Source organism: Pseudonaja textilis, chromosome 4, assembly GCF_049901715.1.
Source record: "Pseudonaja textilis isolate UNSWEBS1 chromosome 4, rPseTex1.2, whole genome shotgun sequence".
Lineage (NCBI taxonomy): Eukaryota > Metazoa > Chordata > Lepidosauria > Squamata > Elapidae > Pseudonaja > Pseudonaja textilis.
The window spans coordinates 21,861,049-21,877,771 of record NC_141993.1 but is presented as its reverse complement, the minus strand read 5'-3'; the positions used below and the strand labels follow the sequence as shown (position 1 = coordinate 21,877,771).

Here is a 16,723-nt window from a genome sequence, read left to right as displayed (position 1 = left end):
CTGCCTGTATTTTATAAGTATTATTCATATTAAGAATAAAATACAACAAAACTTCAGTGAAACCCAAAGAAGTATTCAGTCAAAGCATTCTTTTTTAAATGTTAATTTAATTTCTGGTTAAGTTACTGCACTTGATTTGTAAATGTATCTGTGTATGCATAAACATGTATTAAAGACTGGCTATCAGTATTATTGCATAGAGCAAACTCTGTGTAGAATCATTCTAGTGGCATTATTATGCAACATATTAAAATGGAATTCATCAATCTGCCATCCAGTAGGTAAATTGGTTGTGCTGCCTATGAAACAAATAAGTTTTAATTCCAAACATAGCAGAAAGACTCCAGGAAGGCTGTTTTAAGCATATTGAAATGTATAGGTGTACAGTTACCTTAAACAATGTACTAGGTTCTTCATTAAGATTCACTCTGGTTATTACACGTCCAGATTCTTCTTCAACATCAAAGATACTTGCACTATATGGGAATTGGACAACATCTACTTTATATCGTACGTGACTTGCTGGTGTACCCTATGAAAAAAGTGTATATTTTAAATTAGCATAGCTTAGACAGTAAGAACGAAAAAATCAAATATAACCTCACATTACATTCTGGGTCACTGCTTCTAAAATAAGACATACTCTTATTGTGTTTTAAACATACTAGGCATCCACTTCTGTAAAAACATTTAAAATTGATTTATGTATTTGTAAAATTTATTGGCTGCCCATCTTGTCCTCAAGGTAGCTCTTTAATATTGTAAAGATGCACAATATACTTTTTTATTACAAAGAAATATTTTTCTACACACACACACACACACACACACACACACACACATTCTAACCAAAAACTTTTCTTAAGACCAATTTCGGATTCTGCAGGTATGAACACAAGCTGTTTCCCCACCTCCCATTTATTAGAAATTACATCATAAATGTTATTAAATTTCATTGGGGCAAATGCTATATACGTATATTATGTGTATCTGTAAATACACATAGATATAATTTCAATTTATATGGGTACCCCTCTCAGAAACATAATTTGGGGTGCTTTACAACAACTGCAAACTGTAAAAGAATGAAGCATGTTAAAATTTACATGAAATACAATATAAAACAACCAGCAGCTGAGGTATAAGAAACCATTTACAACATAACCACTCTACCAGACATCCAGATACCCAAGCCTAGGGATGGAATCACATCTTTAAGCCACTGGGTTGAGCCCAAGCAGATCCTTGAGGGGATGATATTCCAAAGGATGAGTGCCATGACAGAATAGTGTATCTTCCTGGAACCACCAAATGACCTGTCCTAACAGAAAGATCGTGGAACTGCCTCTTCTGGCAAACCTAATAAGATGGACAGACCAAACTGGGACAAGATAGTCCCTCAAACAACCCAGTCCCATACCATTAGTGCAACCTCTCTCAAAAAAAAAAAAAATACATAGAAAAAATAGAATAAAGAACAGCCCTCATTTCTAAAAGAAAAAGCAAAGCTCCAGGAGTACGTTTGTACTGAATACTTGCAATTTTGGCGCTCTCTCTCTCTCTCTCTCTCTCTCTCTCTCTCTTTGTACTCTTCAGTGCACTTTTGATTTTGGCAGGGATTTGCAGATTTTTTTCATTTTTATTAAGTTATAAATCTTAATACATTCTTTTTTTTTTCAATACACTGATAATTATATGATGTGGTCAAAATGTTTCTGTAGACTTATCAGGTACCCAGCATACATCCTTGAGTTCACTTAGAGAGAAAAGGCAGATCAAATCTTTCCTCATTTCTTGTTGCGTTGCCAAAACAATGTGTTAAACTTATGTGAAATGGAACCAGAAACTCTGTCCCAGCTAAGGGTATCAGGCTATCCTTCTCATTTAGAAGGATTGATGATTATTAATCTGCATTTCCTGGGCAGAACATATATGTAAAATTAGATCCAATACATATTTTTTTTAACAAAAATGCAACATTGCAGTTTTGCTAATAAGCTCGCTTTTACTGTCATCATTATTCCTTTATGTTGCCTTAAGTGATTAAAAAATCATCTTATTTTTGTTGTAAACCAATTTAACACATTAATTAAATAAGAGGACTTATACCCCTATGGCAAAGGATACTTAGGATATACAAAAATGGGCTCATCAGATTGCATACTCATTCCAAAATAATTGCTATGAAAAAAAAGTGTAACAAAACAATGGGACCTTTGGCACTTTTATATAACAGTATTTTACCAAAGTTATTAATTTATTGCCATGTTTCCATGCTGATGTGAAGGGGATCTGATGCAGAAAATGATATTTTCAAAAGCATTATTTGTTAGATTTATAATCTGTCTTTTTCCAGAAACTCATCACACTGAAAATGAATAGCATGTTTCAGTTTGAAACATTTGGCTCATCTAGACCCACTCATTGCCAAGCAGTTTAATAACATACTGCAAGGATGTAAAACTGTAGATTGGTATGGTAGCTGATGCAGGTCAAAAGCTTTTAGTTGAAAACAAGCTCTTTCTATCAGAAAGAAAACTGACCAAACAGCTAAGGAATAAAAATCAGCTCCTACCTAATGATTTTGGAAAACTGCAAGTGAAGGAAGACCAATTTGAAAATATCTTGGATTGATGATAAGATGACATTTGACTCTGACATGTGTTTGGATAATCAAATGCTCAGAAATAGCAGTCATAGAAATGTCAGAGCTTTGTGCAAAGATCAATGGTTCAATAGAAGACACAGATGCTGGTCAATGGAGATAGACTGGACAGGTCAATATCAAAGAGAGGAATCTTTGAAGGAGACTCTCTCTCACCTTTAATATTTGTCATTGCACTGATTCCTCTATCAACAATACTGAACAAGTCAGACTATCAAATATCAAAAACATCTGCCAGGGTCTCCCACTTCGTTTACGTAGATGATCTCAAGCTAAACGGAAAAAGACCATCTGAAATAGAATTACTGCTCAACACTGTCCATAAATACAGTGATTCAGGGGTGGGTTTCAAAAATTTTAGCAACAGGTTCTCTGCTTGGTTGCTGGATGTGTGTGGGCATGGTGGGCATGGCCTAGTTAGCCTTCTGCACCAGGGCAGAGGGGGAGTGTTATTGTCCTCCCTGGGCTCTGGAAGATTTCCTTGAGCCTCCAGGAGGGCGAAAACAGCCTCCCCAGGCTCCGGATGCTCTCTGGAAGCCAGAAATGGGCCCATTTCCAGCCTTCCCAAACTTTCAGGAGGCCCGTTTTCACCCTCTCCGAGCCTACATGTGCACCCTGCACTTACCTGCATCCAAAATGGGCTGTGTGGGGACTCCTGGGAGGGGCAGGGTGGGTAGGGCCAATCAGGAGTGGGATTTGGGGGTCTCCAAACTGCAAAGAAACTTACTAAGGGTTCTCCCAGACCCCTGTGAATCCCCAGCAGCCCACCCCTGCAGTGATTCTATATCTATATTGCAGTGAAGTTTGATAATCTTTATGATACAACAGGGGAAAAGTAGAGAAAACTGAAGGAATTGAAATATCCTACTTCCATACCATATGGAGATAATATCAAGAGACTGGATGAAGAAGATAATTATAAGCACCTGGGCACTTTTCAAGCTGATAACATCAAGCATACTGAAGTTAAGAAGAAGCTTAGAGGTGAATACATCATGAGACTGAAGATCTGAGATTTGAAACTCAGTGGTGGAAATACCATCAAGGCAGTTAACACCTGGACAATTCCAGCCATTAGCTACACAGTTAGAATAGTGAACTGGACTTAAGCAGAACTAAAAGCGCTGGATAGAAAGACCAGAAAAATATTAACAATGAATCATCCATACAGCGACGTTCATCCATACAGCGATATTGACAGACAATATTTTCCAAAGAACATTGGTGGGTGTGGAATGAAGGATTGAATAACAACCCTGATGAGAGCATCCCATGCTAGAAGTAGTTAGTGGTATAGGAAGAATATCCCGCCCATTCTATTTTCTAATTCATTTAATCTCTGTTCATTTCAATAGTTGGTGTTTTATTGATTTAATGTTTTGCATACTTGCTGTTATGGTACAGCAGGCCACCCAAAGTCACTTGACAGTAAGATGGGTGGCAGAGAAATGTAATCAATCAATCGATCAATCAATCAATTGAAGAATAGAAGAAAGATACAGCAAGACAAAGTATCGAATGGCCAATACATAAAAAATTAGCAGGCAAATCAGTTAACAAAACCTGATAATGACTAAGACCAGGAAAATTGAAAGAAGAGACAGAGGGACTAATTCTGGATGCATAAGATCAAATCTTAAGAACAAATGCATATAAAGTCAGAATTGGGAATATAGCACAGATGGCAAATGCCATCCCCGCAAAGAAGTTGGACAACGTGGTTACTGCTTCAAGAAGATTACTGTTATATGTGGAAATTTACCTTATACACCTGAGAATAGTGAGCAGGACAGACTCCATGTTTGATCTTAATCTGACCTGTTAGAGATCAGAACATTTATATAACTTGTTATGAACTTGTTTATTCTGCTAAAGTTCTGTAGAGTTGCAAAATATTATGTCCTTGGCTTGGTTTGAGATGCATAGAAGGTTGCCTTGACATTATAAGAGTTATTAATGATCTCTTGTGTAATCTTTTAAGTAGAAAACAGGAAATCTGATGATAATGGTGAAGAGAAGAAAGTTGCGTGGTTTCCATGGATGCATGGGAGGAGCTATGAAAAACACCCAGAAATTTCTTATGGAATTCTCTGTAATTTCTATGTGTGCAAAACAGGAAGTGTTATGTAATCTTCTAACTGTGATAATCCTATATAAGGTTTACTGGAAAAGGGTGTCTCCTTTCTCTCAAACTGCGGTCTGGGAGATCGGGGGTCGATATTGCAATATCTATTCATAAAGCCTGTTACGGATTCTGCTTACCACAGTCTGTTGTTTTATTTTTATCATATTCTCACAATTACACAGACTTCAAACATTGCAAACAAGGCCTTATGGGATCACATATCAGAAAAAGTAATAGATGAAGAAGCTACTGTAACTTGCTCTGGAACTTTAGAATCCAAAAAGATAGGCATCTGCCAATGTTTATTAATGTTGATAAGAAAAACAAAAAAGTTTAGAAAGTGGACATTGCATTTTCTGGAGACAACGGAAGAGAAAGAATTGGTGAAAATAACGAAGTATAAAGACATGCAAACAGAAATAGGATGACTGTGGTGAAGGAATGCAAAGATAGTCCTAATAGCAATAGGCACCTTGGATGTAGTTCCAAAACATATGGAGAACCAATTAACACCACTATCATTGACAAAATCACCATCAGTCAGTTGAGAAGAGAAAAGCTTACATCCTGTGATCATACTTTTAATGTTATTTAACAACATTATGTGCCTATTTCATGTCCTTGGGAAGGAGCCAATAACTGGATAAAAATGCCAAATCTGGTTTAAACGTTTGGCTGTGCGGCTAATCATAACATTAAAAAATAATACTTCTTTCATTAATCATTAGTCCATATACAGAGCCAATCTACGGCCATGCATAGTAACAAGGTAATGTGTAACAAAGTAGTGTAAAAAAAGTAGAATTAAAAGGAAATACAAATCTTATTTCTGGATCTTTCTTACAATTTATCCTAACCAGAGCCACATGCAATTTTTAATTGTATTGTTTTCTTCAGATAATAGAGCTGTTATGTGTAATAATTGAGTTCTCACCACATATTTTATTTAAATGCATGGACCCCAATAGACCATTTACCTAGCATGAGATCCAAGATGCCAATCTCTCTCTTTCAAATACAGTTGGCATTCAAATAATATATGAGTTATGCCCTTTATCTTTGGCTCTCCACAAATAAAAGTATGTTCACTGTAAAGAACTTGGATAAATTTTCCATATTTCACCACTGTGAAAGCAAGCAACATCTGTAAAATCTGACCATTTTAAGAACAATATAAGAATGTTACAGTGGCACAACACAAGTTCTGTTACTTTTGTAATCTGCAACAGACATCTCAACACACATACAAATGGGGTAAAACTCAATTATGATCATTTCCCTTCCTTATTGATACTTTTCAATTCACCTCTGGATGCTTGGGGCCAGAAAAAATTCACTCTTTCACTTTGTCAGAATTAGAGAGATACCAGATAAGAAGCCTTATGTTACTTATCTCCTGCGTTGAAGCCAGCCTCAAGCAAAACAAGCTTAAGAAATTTCTTTCTACCATTTGGCTGCTGAGGCATCTGCTGAGTAGGTGCTCTGGCTGGCTGGTGGTTACCATGGCTGTTAATTGATGGAGGATTTTATATTCCTCTGATCCATGTTGGGAAAGCAAGCACCAATCATTTTCCATTCCATAGGTGAGTTCCACCAATATACATTTTGTATAGGTCACTTGACTCCTCCTGTTCCATACTTTCCCAAGACTCCCAAGACCTTGGCATGGCTAGTCTAGTGAAGAAAAGGACCAGTGAAGACATGATAGCAGTGTTCCAATATTTGAGGGGCTGCCACAGAGAGGAGGGAGTCAACCTATTTTCCAAGACACCCAAGAGCCAGACAAGGAATAATGGATGGAAATTGATACAGGAGAGATTCAACCTAGAAATAAGGAGACATTTTCTGACAGTGAGAACAATAAACCAATGGAACAGAAGTTGCCTTCAGAAGTTGTGGGAGTCTCATTATTGGAAGCTTTCAAGAAGATACTGGATTGACATTTGTCAGAAATAGTGTAGAGTTTCCTGCTTGGGAAGCGGGTTGGACTAGATGACCTACAAGGTCCCTTCTAACTCTGCTAATATGTTAAGACCGTCCAGTATTTGAGCAGAGGAGAAATAGCAAGTTTATACAGAGAGTGTATTTGGCCTGGTGGTTAAGGTGCTGGCCTACAAACAAGGTGATTGTGAGTTCATATCCTAATTTAAGCATGAAAACTGTCTGGATGATGTTGGGCCGGACATTTTCTCTCAGCCCAACCCACATCACAGGGTTGCTGTTGTGGGGAAAATAGGACAACGAAGGAGCATTATACATGTTTGCTGCCTTGAGTTACTTATAAGGTAATAAAGGTGGGAAAAAATATTAATATTCATTTTTGTCATTTGGGCTAGTAGTAGAACTGGACAACAGTGTTAATTTCACTTAGTTAAATCGAAGAAATCAAAAGGGAAGAAAAGGAAGATCCAGCAACGAAATGGATAAACACACACACACATAGGCATGCACACACAGAGCAGCCCCAAATTAAAGGGTCATGGAGAATAATGGAGACGGGAGGTTCCTGCTGCATTATTTGATTCAGATTGATGAAAACACAAGGGATAAATTGGATTATTACTTTCAATAGCATTTCACCTAATTAATCAGCTTCATGCTATTTATAAAGATTCCACCTCTTTCTCCAAGTTTTTGGTGAACATTTAAGAGTTGAACTAGTGGTGAAGGCACCGGGCTAAAAACTAGGAAACTGTGAGTTCTAGTTCTGCCTTAGGCATGAAATCTGGCTGTGTGACTTTGGGCCAGTCACATTTTCTCAGCCCAACTCACTTCACATGGTTGTTGGGAAAATAGGAGGAGGAACGAGTGTGAGAAACATTCACTCCCTTGAGTTGTTTATAAAAATAGATGTAAAGTAAAGTAAAGTAAAGATGGGATAAAAGTAGCCCTAAAAATAAGTCAGGAAAAATGCAGTTCTCTTAACTTCTTTCTTCATTGACTGTGGCAAAGTTTCTTAACCTTGGCAACTTGGTAATACTGGTTGGGGAGTTATGGGAATTGAAGTCTATATATCATAAAGTTTCCAAGGTTGAGAAACTCTGGATTATGGTATCTTTCTAGATCAGTTTGCACTGGTGGAAACAGAAGAAATATGGTTACAGTCAATCATTGTTTAGAAGCTCAAGGTCATACTGTGCAAAACCTCTCTCAAATGTTTCTAATTTATGCTCTACATCCGTCTAATTTTATCCAATGAAACTCAGTACCTACATCAAATTCCCTTTTAATGCCACCTAGACCTGATGAGGAAGGACCATCGATATTTTCATAACATTCAAGTGAAGCCTTAGAAATACAAAATTAGTGTCTGACTGTGATAATAAATGGAAGGCCAATAAACTGAAATTCAGTTTTAGAGAAGATGAAGAGGCATTTATTCTGCACTAGCAGGAGTGCAATTTCCATATAGGAACAAGCTCATTACTGATGCCATTTTTAATCCAGAAAGAAGCGTATGTTTCTTTATAGTAACATAAGAAGCATGGTGTGCTTTTTGTATTAACCTAGCTTGATTTGTCAACTGCAAGCCCACCTGATGGAGCTAATTTGGCAACATTTATCCAGGCCTTTTATCCAGCAGGTTAGATTACTGTGATGGGCTAAAATTGAGTCTATCTGAAAGAAGTTCAGGAAGTATGAAAATATTGCTTCTATGCAACTGATTATATTCTATGCTGTAGCCTTTTTTAAAAAAATAAATAAATTGAAAACAAACATTTAAAACGTCTTGAACATAGTGGACTTTCTTTGACATACATATCAATCTGCATTATTATACTAGTAAAAATCATTAAGCAATATAAGCATTTATAAACATATATACATATTTATATTTTGTCTTTGTGTCATTTTATATCTTATTCATTGTGATGCATTTCAATTACATCTTAGATTCTAATTCACATTTTATAGACTTCCTTTTATATCCCTCCATACATAAAAAATATTCCATACTTTATAATATTCTGATATGCCTTGTCCTTTCAATTCTAATGTCAAACTATCTTGTTCAGCGCATTGAAAAATCTGACCTATTATTGTTTCGTCATTTGGAATTTCTTTTGACTTCCAAGTTTGGGCAAACAATAATCTTACTGCTGTGATTACATAAAAAATTAGGTAGATATCTGCTTTACTAAAATTCTCTTTTAGTATCCCTAGTAGGAACATCTCTGGTATAAAATTAATTTTTAAACCCAACATTTCTTCCAGCCATGTCTGGATTTTATGCCAAAACTCTTGTGCTGTAGCCTTTTGATTTATTTGTCATCCATTTCTATCTTCAATTCAAAGGATTGTTTCTGAGCTATTTACTGCTGAAGGTGGGAGCGGTCAGAGGAGGTGGCTGTTGATTTGTTGTGTGTGCTAAGTATGATATAAAGGAGAGGTGGATGAAGGAATAAATATCTTAGCCTGGGGTGGGAAAACAAGATATGGGAGATGTTTTGGGTGATGAGAAGGTAGAACAAGGATATTGAAATTGTGACAAACAGGGACAAAGAACTCTCAGGTACCTTGAGTTTGGAATGGGACAATTCACTGCAGCCAACTCATCAAGGTCAACTCACCATAGGACAACTTGCTGCAGGACTATTCAATTTATTTTAAATAATTAAAAATTGTTTTAATTTTTGTAATTCACATTTCGTCTTGTCCTTCCTTTGGCATCCTTTACTGATTCTATTCCACTATTTCTTTGATATGTAACTTTTGTCCTGCAGTGAGTTGTTCCATAGTGAACTAGCCATGGTGATGGCTTGTCCTATGGCAAGTTGGGCATGGTGAGTTGGCTGTGGTGAGTTGGTCGTGGTGAGTTGGCCATGGTGAGTTGTCATAGAGCCCATTGAGTTCATTGTTTGAGCGTAGTCCCTCTCTCCAAATCTCAGTTCTGCATTTAATACCTGATTACTGGATCTTTGACAGCTGTGACTTTCAGTTGTTGTTTGTCAATGTCAGATAAGTGTTCTTTCATCCATGATTTGATTGTGAATTGTGAATCTTTCATCCATGATTTGATTGTGCCAATCTGGTAGCATAACCAAGATATGGGTGGATCAAGAGGAGAGTGTTTTCCTCTTGGAACTCTGCCCGCTTGGGTTTCAAATTTTACTTTAGGGAAGCTTAGGATTAAATGGACGTTGCATCTTTGAGGTGAACAAAGCTGTGATACACACACACACACACACACACATATGGAAAGTCTGGGAAGTTTTATTTGTCATTTTATTTGTCACCTTGGGGGTGGAGGGTTCACAAATCTTTTTATTGCAATGAATCTCACAGACTGAGATAACTTTACTATTGGGAAGAAGAGAGATAAACAGGGATAATTTATTACATTAATTCCTCAGTCCTGCTCTGTTACCATAGAGCTCCAGAAGTCTGAGTTTTACCTACCTAATATCACCTTATTATGACCTATACTGCCTGAAATTCCCAAGAACTGAAAGTTATAATTCAGACTGAAAAGAGTTGCACAGCCTTGTTCTAAATGCTCCAAATCCTTTCTCAGTGGGTTCCAAGCTACTTAATGATTGTAAGGAATTCCTATTTAAGTGGAAAGTAAAGAAGAAGAAAAAAAGCAAGACTGGCAAAATAAGAAATAGACCATTCAACAGAGACCAAGAAGCCAGACTTAAAATATAGAGAGCAAATAAAATTTCTGAAAAAGCCGTTTTTAAACAATTGTGTTGAGTAGAGAGCAAGGAAGAAAATGAAGAGTTAAAGGTTCTATATAATTCAAGGATTATGCTAATCATAACATTTTTACTTGCTGTCAGTCCCTAAAATGGCACTAATCACTAAATATTAAAAAGCCAAAAGGAAAAATACTATTGCAACTATAGTGGAAACAGGATGCATAAATATTAAAAAGCCAAAAAGAGAAATACGATTGTGATGAGTGGAAATAAGGATGCATAAGTAAAATAGCATTCTTAGCTCCAGGCTTATTTAATTTTAAATAAAGCAAGAACATTATGCATGTTCTTGTTAATTGTCCTAATGGCTCAATTTCACCACCTGCTAAGAGAGTGCTATTGAATTACTATTCTGAAATTTAAACTTTTTGATAGTATTAGGTAAAGTTAAAAGGTATCCTTCAATAACATTGTATGGCTTCAAAAAACAATAAAGGATATCAATCAGATGTCTCAAAGATGCTTTCAAGAGGCAACTGGTTTTTCTTTGAAGACGTTTAGTTTCTCATCCAAGCTTCGTTTCTTGTTTCTCCTCCAAGAAGCTTGGATGAGAAACAAAACGTCTTCAAAGAAAACTAGAAAGTCCCGCTGCATCTTGAAAAAAAGCACCTTTGAGACAACCATAACCTGGATGACTGAGAATCTGCATAGATGTTTAGCGATATCAATCAGAATAACATGAAATCTAATGCGGAGGAAGTTGAGATGAGATGGGAGAAGAAAACAGAATGGGCCACATTGCTTATGCTCAAATTGATTGGATCAAAAAGACATTACTTGGTAGCACAATTATGTTTTTATTTTTCATTTATTTATTTATTTTCTCAAGCATGTATTTGATAATATATATAAAAGTATAAACATGATTATTAATATATAAAATAGATACAAATAAAAGGGAACATTATGACAGGGATGGTAGGCACGTTGGGGTGCTTATGCATGCCCCTTATAGATCCCTTAGGAATGGGATGAGGTCAACAGTAGACATTCTGAGGTGAAAGTGTTTGGGGTTAGGGGAAGAAACCACAGAGTCAGGTAGAGTATTCCAGGCATTGACCACACTGCTGCTGAAGTTGTATTTCCTGCAATTGAGTTTTGTGTGGTTTACCCTGAGTTTGTATCTATTGTGTGCTTGTGTATTGTTGAGGTTGAAGCTGAAGTAGTCATTGACATTGGTAGGACATTGTAATGGATAATTTTATGTACTATGCTTAGGTCAGACTGATGGCGGCGTAGTTCTAAGTTATCTAAACCTAAAATTTCAAGTCTGGAGGCATAGGGTATTCTGTTGCAAGTAGAGGAGTGGAGGACTCTTCTCATGAAATATTTCTGGACTCTCTCAAACTCAATTGGTAGATCTCATCTAAAACCCACACATCAAAACATATGATTTGATAATTAATGGAATATTAAAGGTGTCCCAAAATTTCTGTCAAAAACTTGCATTTAATGGTAGAAGGAGGGGGTGATGGAATCAGGTTTTTTCATTTTAGGTTTTGTGCAGGGGTAGGATTCACATTTTTTAACAACTGTTTCTGTGGGCATGGCTTAGGTGGTGGGTGTGGCTTGGTGGTCATATTATTGGCTGGGCGTGGCCAACTCAATATCACTCACATCGAGGCACGCATCTCCTCGCCTGGCCTCCCATGACTGTGGGGATGCTGCAACAGTTGTAAGTGTGAAAAATGGTCATAAGTCACCTTTTTCAGTGCCATTGTAACTTTGAATGGTCACTCCACACAAGCAAAGTACCAGCAAAGGAGGGGAAAAATACTCCAGAGAAGTTCCAGAGACAGGAAGTCTAGTCCTGTCAAGAATGTAATAAGGGTTAACGGAGAGGCAGTTTCTGTAAGCAACACCAGAATGTTTCCTTCCTGCCTTCCTTACAGGATTAGGCCAGTAATTTCTTCTAACAACCGGTGCTCCAAGCTGCTTAGAAAGTTAACAACCGGTTCTAGTGAATAGGTGCAAACTGGTAGAATCCCACCCCTGGTTTTGTGGCTTTCTCTGCTACATAAGCACAACTTGTGGCCATTGCACTTATACAGTCTACAGAAAAACAACGCACATAATTTAATTGTTAGGGTTGAGGTAGAATCCAGTGTTTCTCAGGCCAAATAGGGTCCTTATGTAAAAGCTTGGCTTTAAGGCTACTAAGCATAGTGCTGGCAATCTAAAGATATAAAAGTCATTTGAACTACTTGAACTCACTGGAAGTGGACAGTTAACTTTTTGTGTGGGCTTTCTTCTTTTTGCAGTAAAGATTCTTGATAAGAATCTAGCCAAGTCATATCTGTGACCTTTCTGCCAAAACTACCCAAGGAGTTGAAATAAGTCACAAAGTGTCAGGAGACTGGTCATTTTCTCCCTAATCCTTGTCAGAGGAGACAGATATTAATATATGCAAGGAGTAGAGATGACCATACTGAACAATTCTATAAACAGATCGCTGTGTGGAATAATTCTATAGGTTACAGTTCAGGAAATAGTTTAAATCAGAAGTGGTATCCAACAGGTTCTGACCAGTTCTGGAGAACCGGTAGCGGAAATTTTGAGTAGTTCGGAGAACCGGCAAATACCACCTTCTGACTGGAGATTTTACAGTATCCTTCCCCTGCCACGCCCACCAAGTCACGCACCCAGAACCGGTAAAAAAAAATTGAATCCCACCACTGGTTTAAAGCCAATCTGACCAAAACTATATTTTAGAGAGAGAGAAAAAGCATGCTATCTGCTTTTTCTATTAGTAAAATCTACCTTGAGAAATCATAATACCATAATATCCGTCCTTTAAAACTAATGATTTCCTTAATGCTCATAATTTTTTCTGCTTCTATGAATTTATGTTACCTACTTGTTAGAATAGTTAAGATTTATTGACACACTTGGTATAGAAGTTAAGTCATTGTCTAGGAAATATAAAACATTTGAATTCTTTATTCCAATCATTTCCTAGTATCTGCAGATCAAATTGATTTACTGATAACACATAGAAAAATTAATATTAGGGGTTTTTTTTTGGCTTTAAAGGATTTAACAAATAGTTCTAGTCTCTCAGATACTGCTAGGAGCAACGCTGCTGGTCAAACAATATAGTTAACCAATATTTCCCCGAATTTTTAGTGTTGTTATTAGCATTAACTGTTAGCTATTATGACATTAAATTAGCATGGGAAAGGGGCTCAATTCTTCCTTTACTGGATATCCCATTTCATTCCATAACCTTCTAATTAAATAAATGTTTTCAGAGATATTAGAGCTCTGATACTGCTCATCCAATTAAAGTTGTTATATACATATGTATACAGGTAGTCCTTGATTTACAATCACAATTGAGCCCAACATTTCTGTTGCTACGTGAAACATTTGTTAAGTGAATTTGCCTCAATTTTATGACCTTTCTTACCATAAGTGGTAAGTGAATCACAATAGTTGTTAAGTTAGACAAACTGTTGAAAAGTGGATCTGGCTTCCCCACTGCTTGTCAGTAAGTCACAATAGGGTATCACATGATCATAGGACACGGCAACTGTCATAAATATAAATCAATTGCCAAGGACATGATTTTTTTTTTTGTCACATGACCATGGGGATGCTGCAACAGTTGTGAAAACTGGTCATAAGTCACTTTTTTTCAGTGCTTAAAATTAAATCCTTTAATCCCACCTTTACTACTTACTTTATAAGTAACTCAAGGTGTCAAACATGCCTAATACTCCTTCTTCCTTCTATTTTCCTCCCAGCAACAACCCTGTGAGGTGAGGTGAGGTGAGGTAGGAAAGTGTGCCTGCCCCAAAGTCACTCAGCTGGCTTTCATGCCTAAAACAGGATGAGAACTCAGTCTCCTGGTTTCCAGGCCAGTACCTGGATTAAACTGGCTCTCCAATTAATGTTGCAGTGCTGCTTAATGACCACAACAATATCAGAAGTTAATATTACAATTAGCTTGGCAACCATTTTGTGAAAGTGCCTACAACATGTTTTTAAAATTCCAAATGGGCCCATTGTTCCAAATTGGAAGAAGAACAATGTGTCCATTGTTCTTCTTCCATTGGAGAATCCTGGCTGTTTCACACCACCAGGTTAAAAATATACCAAAAACAAAATGTAATAAATGTAATAGAAATGTAATAAATTGAGAGTACGCCTTTGACACCACCTATGAATTAGCTTGCCTCTGGCTTCTGAAACTTATACCAGATATTTAGAAAGATTTACAGTGATCATGAAACTATGGTAACTTTGGGGAAAAATCATTTAATTAAAATGTTTGTCTATTGAAAAATAAGGAAATCTCTCTCTCTCTTAGAGCCTTCATTTAGCTTATAGAAAGGATATCCACTAAATATGTGCCATCAGTATTGTTATGTCCTGAGAATTCTAGGAGTTCTCACTCTGGTCCATGCACCTTGCGTGGGTGTTCTTCCCCTCCCTCATTGGTTGGTTCTCCCCAGCAGCCAGCTATAAAAGCAGGCTGCGGGGTCCAACCAGTTGCTGATTGCTGCGAGCCAGTTTCCAGGCGTGGCAAGCACGATCAGCCCTTTATTGTTATAATAAAGTATTGTTGCACTCATGCTCTGGTTCAGCCTCTCTTTTCCCAAACTTAACACTGGCGACGAGGATGGGATGGCTACCAGAAGCACCATGCAACCGCTGAGTCACTAGCCGCCGATCCGCAGCCAGAGAGAGCGATCGGCCGGCGATAAGAGCAACGCTGATCCGCATGCCAGAGAGAGCGGTCAGCAAACAAAAAGAGCAAACAAAAAGAGCAAACGCTGATCCGCTGACAGAGAAAGCGGCCAGCAAGCGATTAGTAGCGAACGCTGATCCGCAGCCAGAGAGAGCGGTCAGAATCGATAGTTAGAAGCGTCTGTAGCCGCTTGTTAGCCCAGCTACAGGGAAAGTGAAGCGCTGCGAGCCGCAGCCGCTCAGTATTAGGCGCGAAATTCAAACGGCTGCCATTTGAATTTCAAACCTAAAGGTACAGCACAGCGCTGTAGTCAAGTCACTGACACCCACACAGGCGCGAATCCAAACGCTGCCAACGGCTAGCAGCCAAACGTGGTTAACCCAGAGAGAAAGAGAGGACTGCGAAAAGCCTCTCCGGAGCTGAAATCACTTGCCTGCCACAGGCACTAAAAACATTGTCTGCTGCCCCAGAGAGATTTTTTTCCACAGGTAGTTCTACCGGTCCCAGCACCATGAATTCCAATCCAGTCTTCCCAGCATTCAAACCAGATGAGGAGAAGTGGGAATCATATAAGAACCGCTTTAATCATTATATCGATGCAATCGGCCTGGCGGATGCTGGAGAGCATCGGAAAAAATCGTATTTCCTGATCTACTGTGGAGCCACCGTTTTCGATACTGCCACGGCCCTCGTGGCCCCTCGTGAGTTGAAAAACGTTCCGTGGTCTGAGTTACTTGAAATCCTCACTAACCACTATTCTCCCAGGCCCTCACAGATTGCCAGGAGATTCACCTTCCGTATGAGGAAGCAATCGGACAAGGAGACCATCAATCAGTATATGGCCACCCTCAGAACAGCAGCACTGCATTGTGGGTTTGGAACCTACTTGGAGGACATGGTCCTCGATCAATTAGTCTGCGGGGTCAAGGACCTCCACCTGCAAAGGCGCCTTCTCGCAAAAAGAGACCTCAACCTCGCACAAGCAGTCGAGGAGGCCTTGGCAGCTGAGCTGGCAGCGCACTCAGCCACCGAAATCCATGGCCCAAGTGCCAAGCTGACATCACTTCCAGTCCACTCCGAGGAGGTGGTAGCAGAGGAAACCATCAGTGATGAAAACGACGTCCACCGCCTCTCCAACGACAGACGGCCGCAGGTAGGAGCCAAACAAGAAAACATCGGTCCACCCAAGCACATCACCCTGTGCCTAGCCTGTGGGGGATCTCATCAGAGGGCCACCTGCAAGTTTAAAGGAGCCACCTGCAATAACTGTCATAAAAGGGGACACATCGCGAGAGTCTGCCAAGCCCCTCAAAGCTCAGCGCAAAGGCACCCCCCCTTCTCACACTCGGGACCGCAGAGGCAAGTATTGAACTGTCGCACTCACCACCATGCCAAGCGCACTTGCCACACTGTTAGTAAAATCTCTCTCTCCGTTTACTTAGAAGGTAAACCGTGCCGCATGGAGGTTGACACGGGGTCAGCGCTCTCAATTATCTCGTGGAACACCCTCAAGAGGCTCCAGCCCAGCCTATCAACTA

At 38.6% G+C, this 16,723-nt stretch overlaps 1 protein-coding gene across 10 annotated transcripts in view; it reads right to left on the bottom strand.

Moving 5' to 3' along the window:
• The window catches only part of PCDH15 (protocadherin related 15), a 579,778-nt gene that overhangs the window by 119,782 nt on the left and 443,273 nt on the right, over nt 1-16,723 (bottom strand). For all 10 annotated transcript variants that reach the window (XM_087932347.1, XM_087932353.1, XM_087932355.1 and 7 more), the window contains one exon: nt 392-532. In XM_087932347.1, the coding sequence (XP_087788473.1) occupies nt 392-532 (141 nt within the window). The remainder of the gene's footprint in view (nt 1-391; nt 533-16,723) is intronic.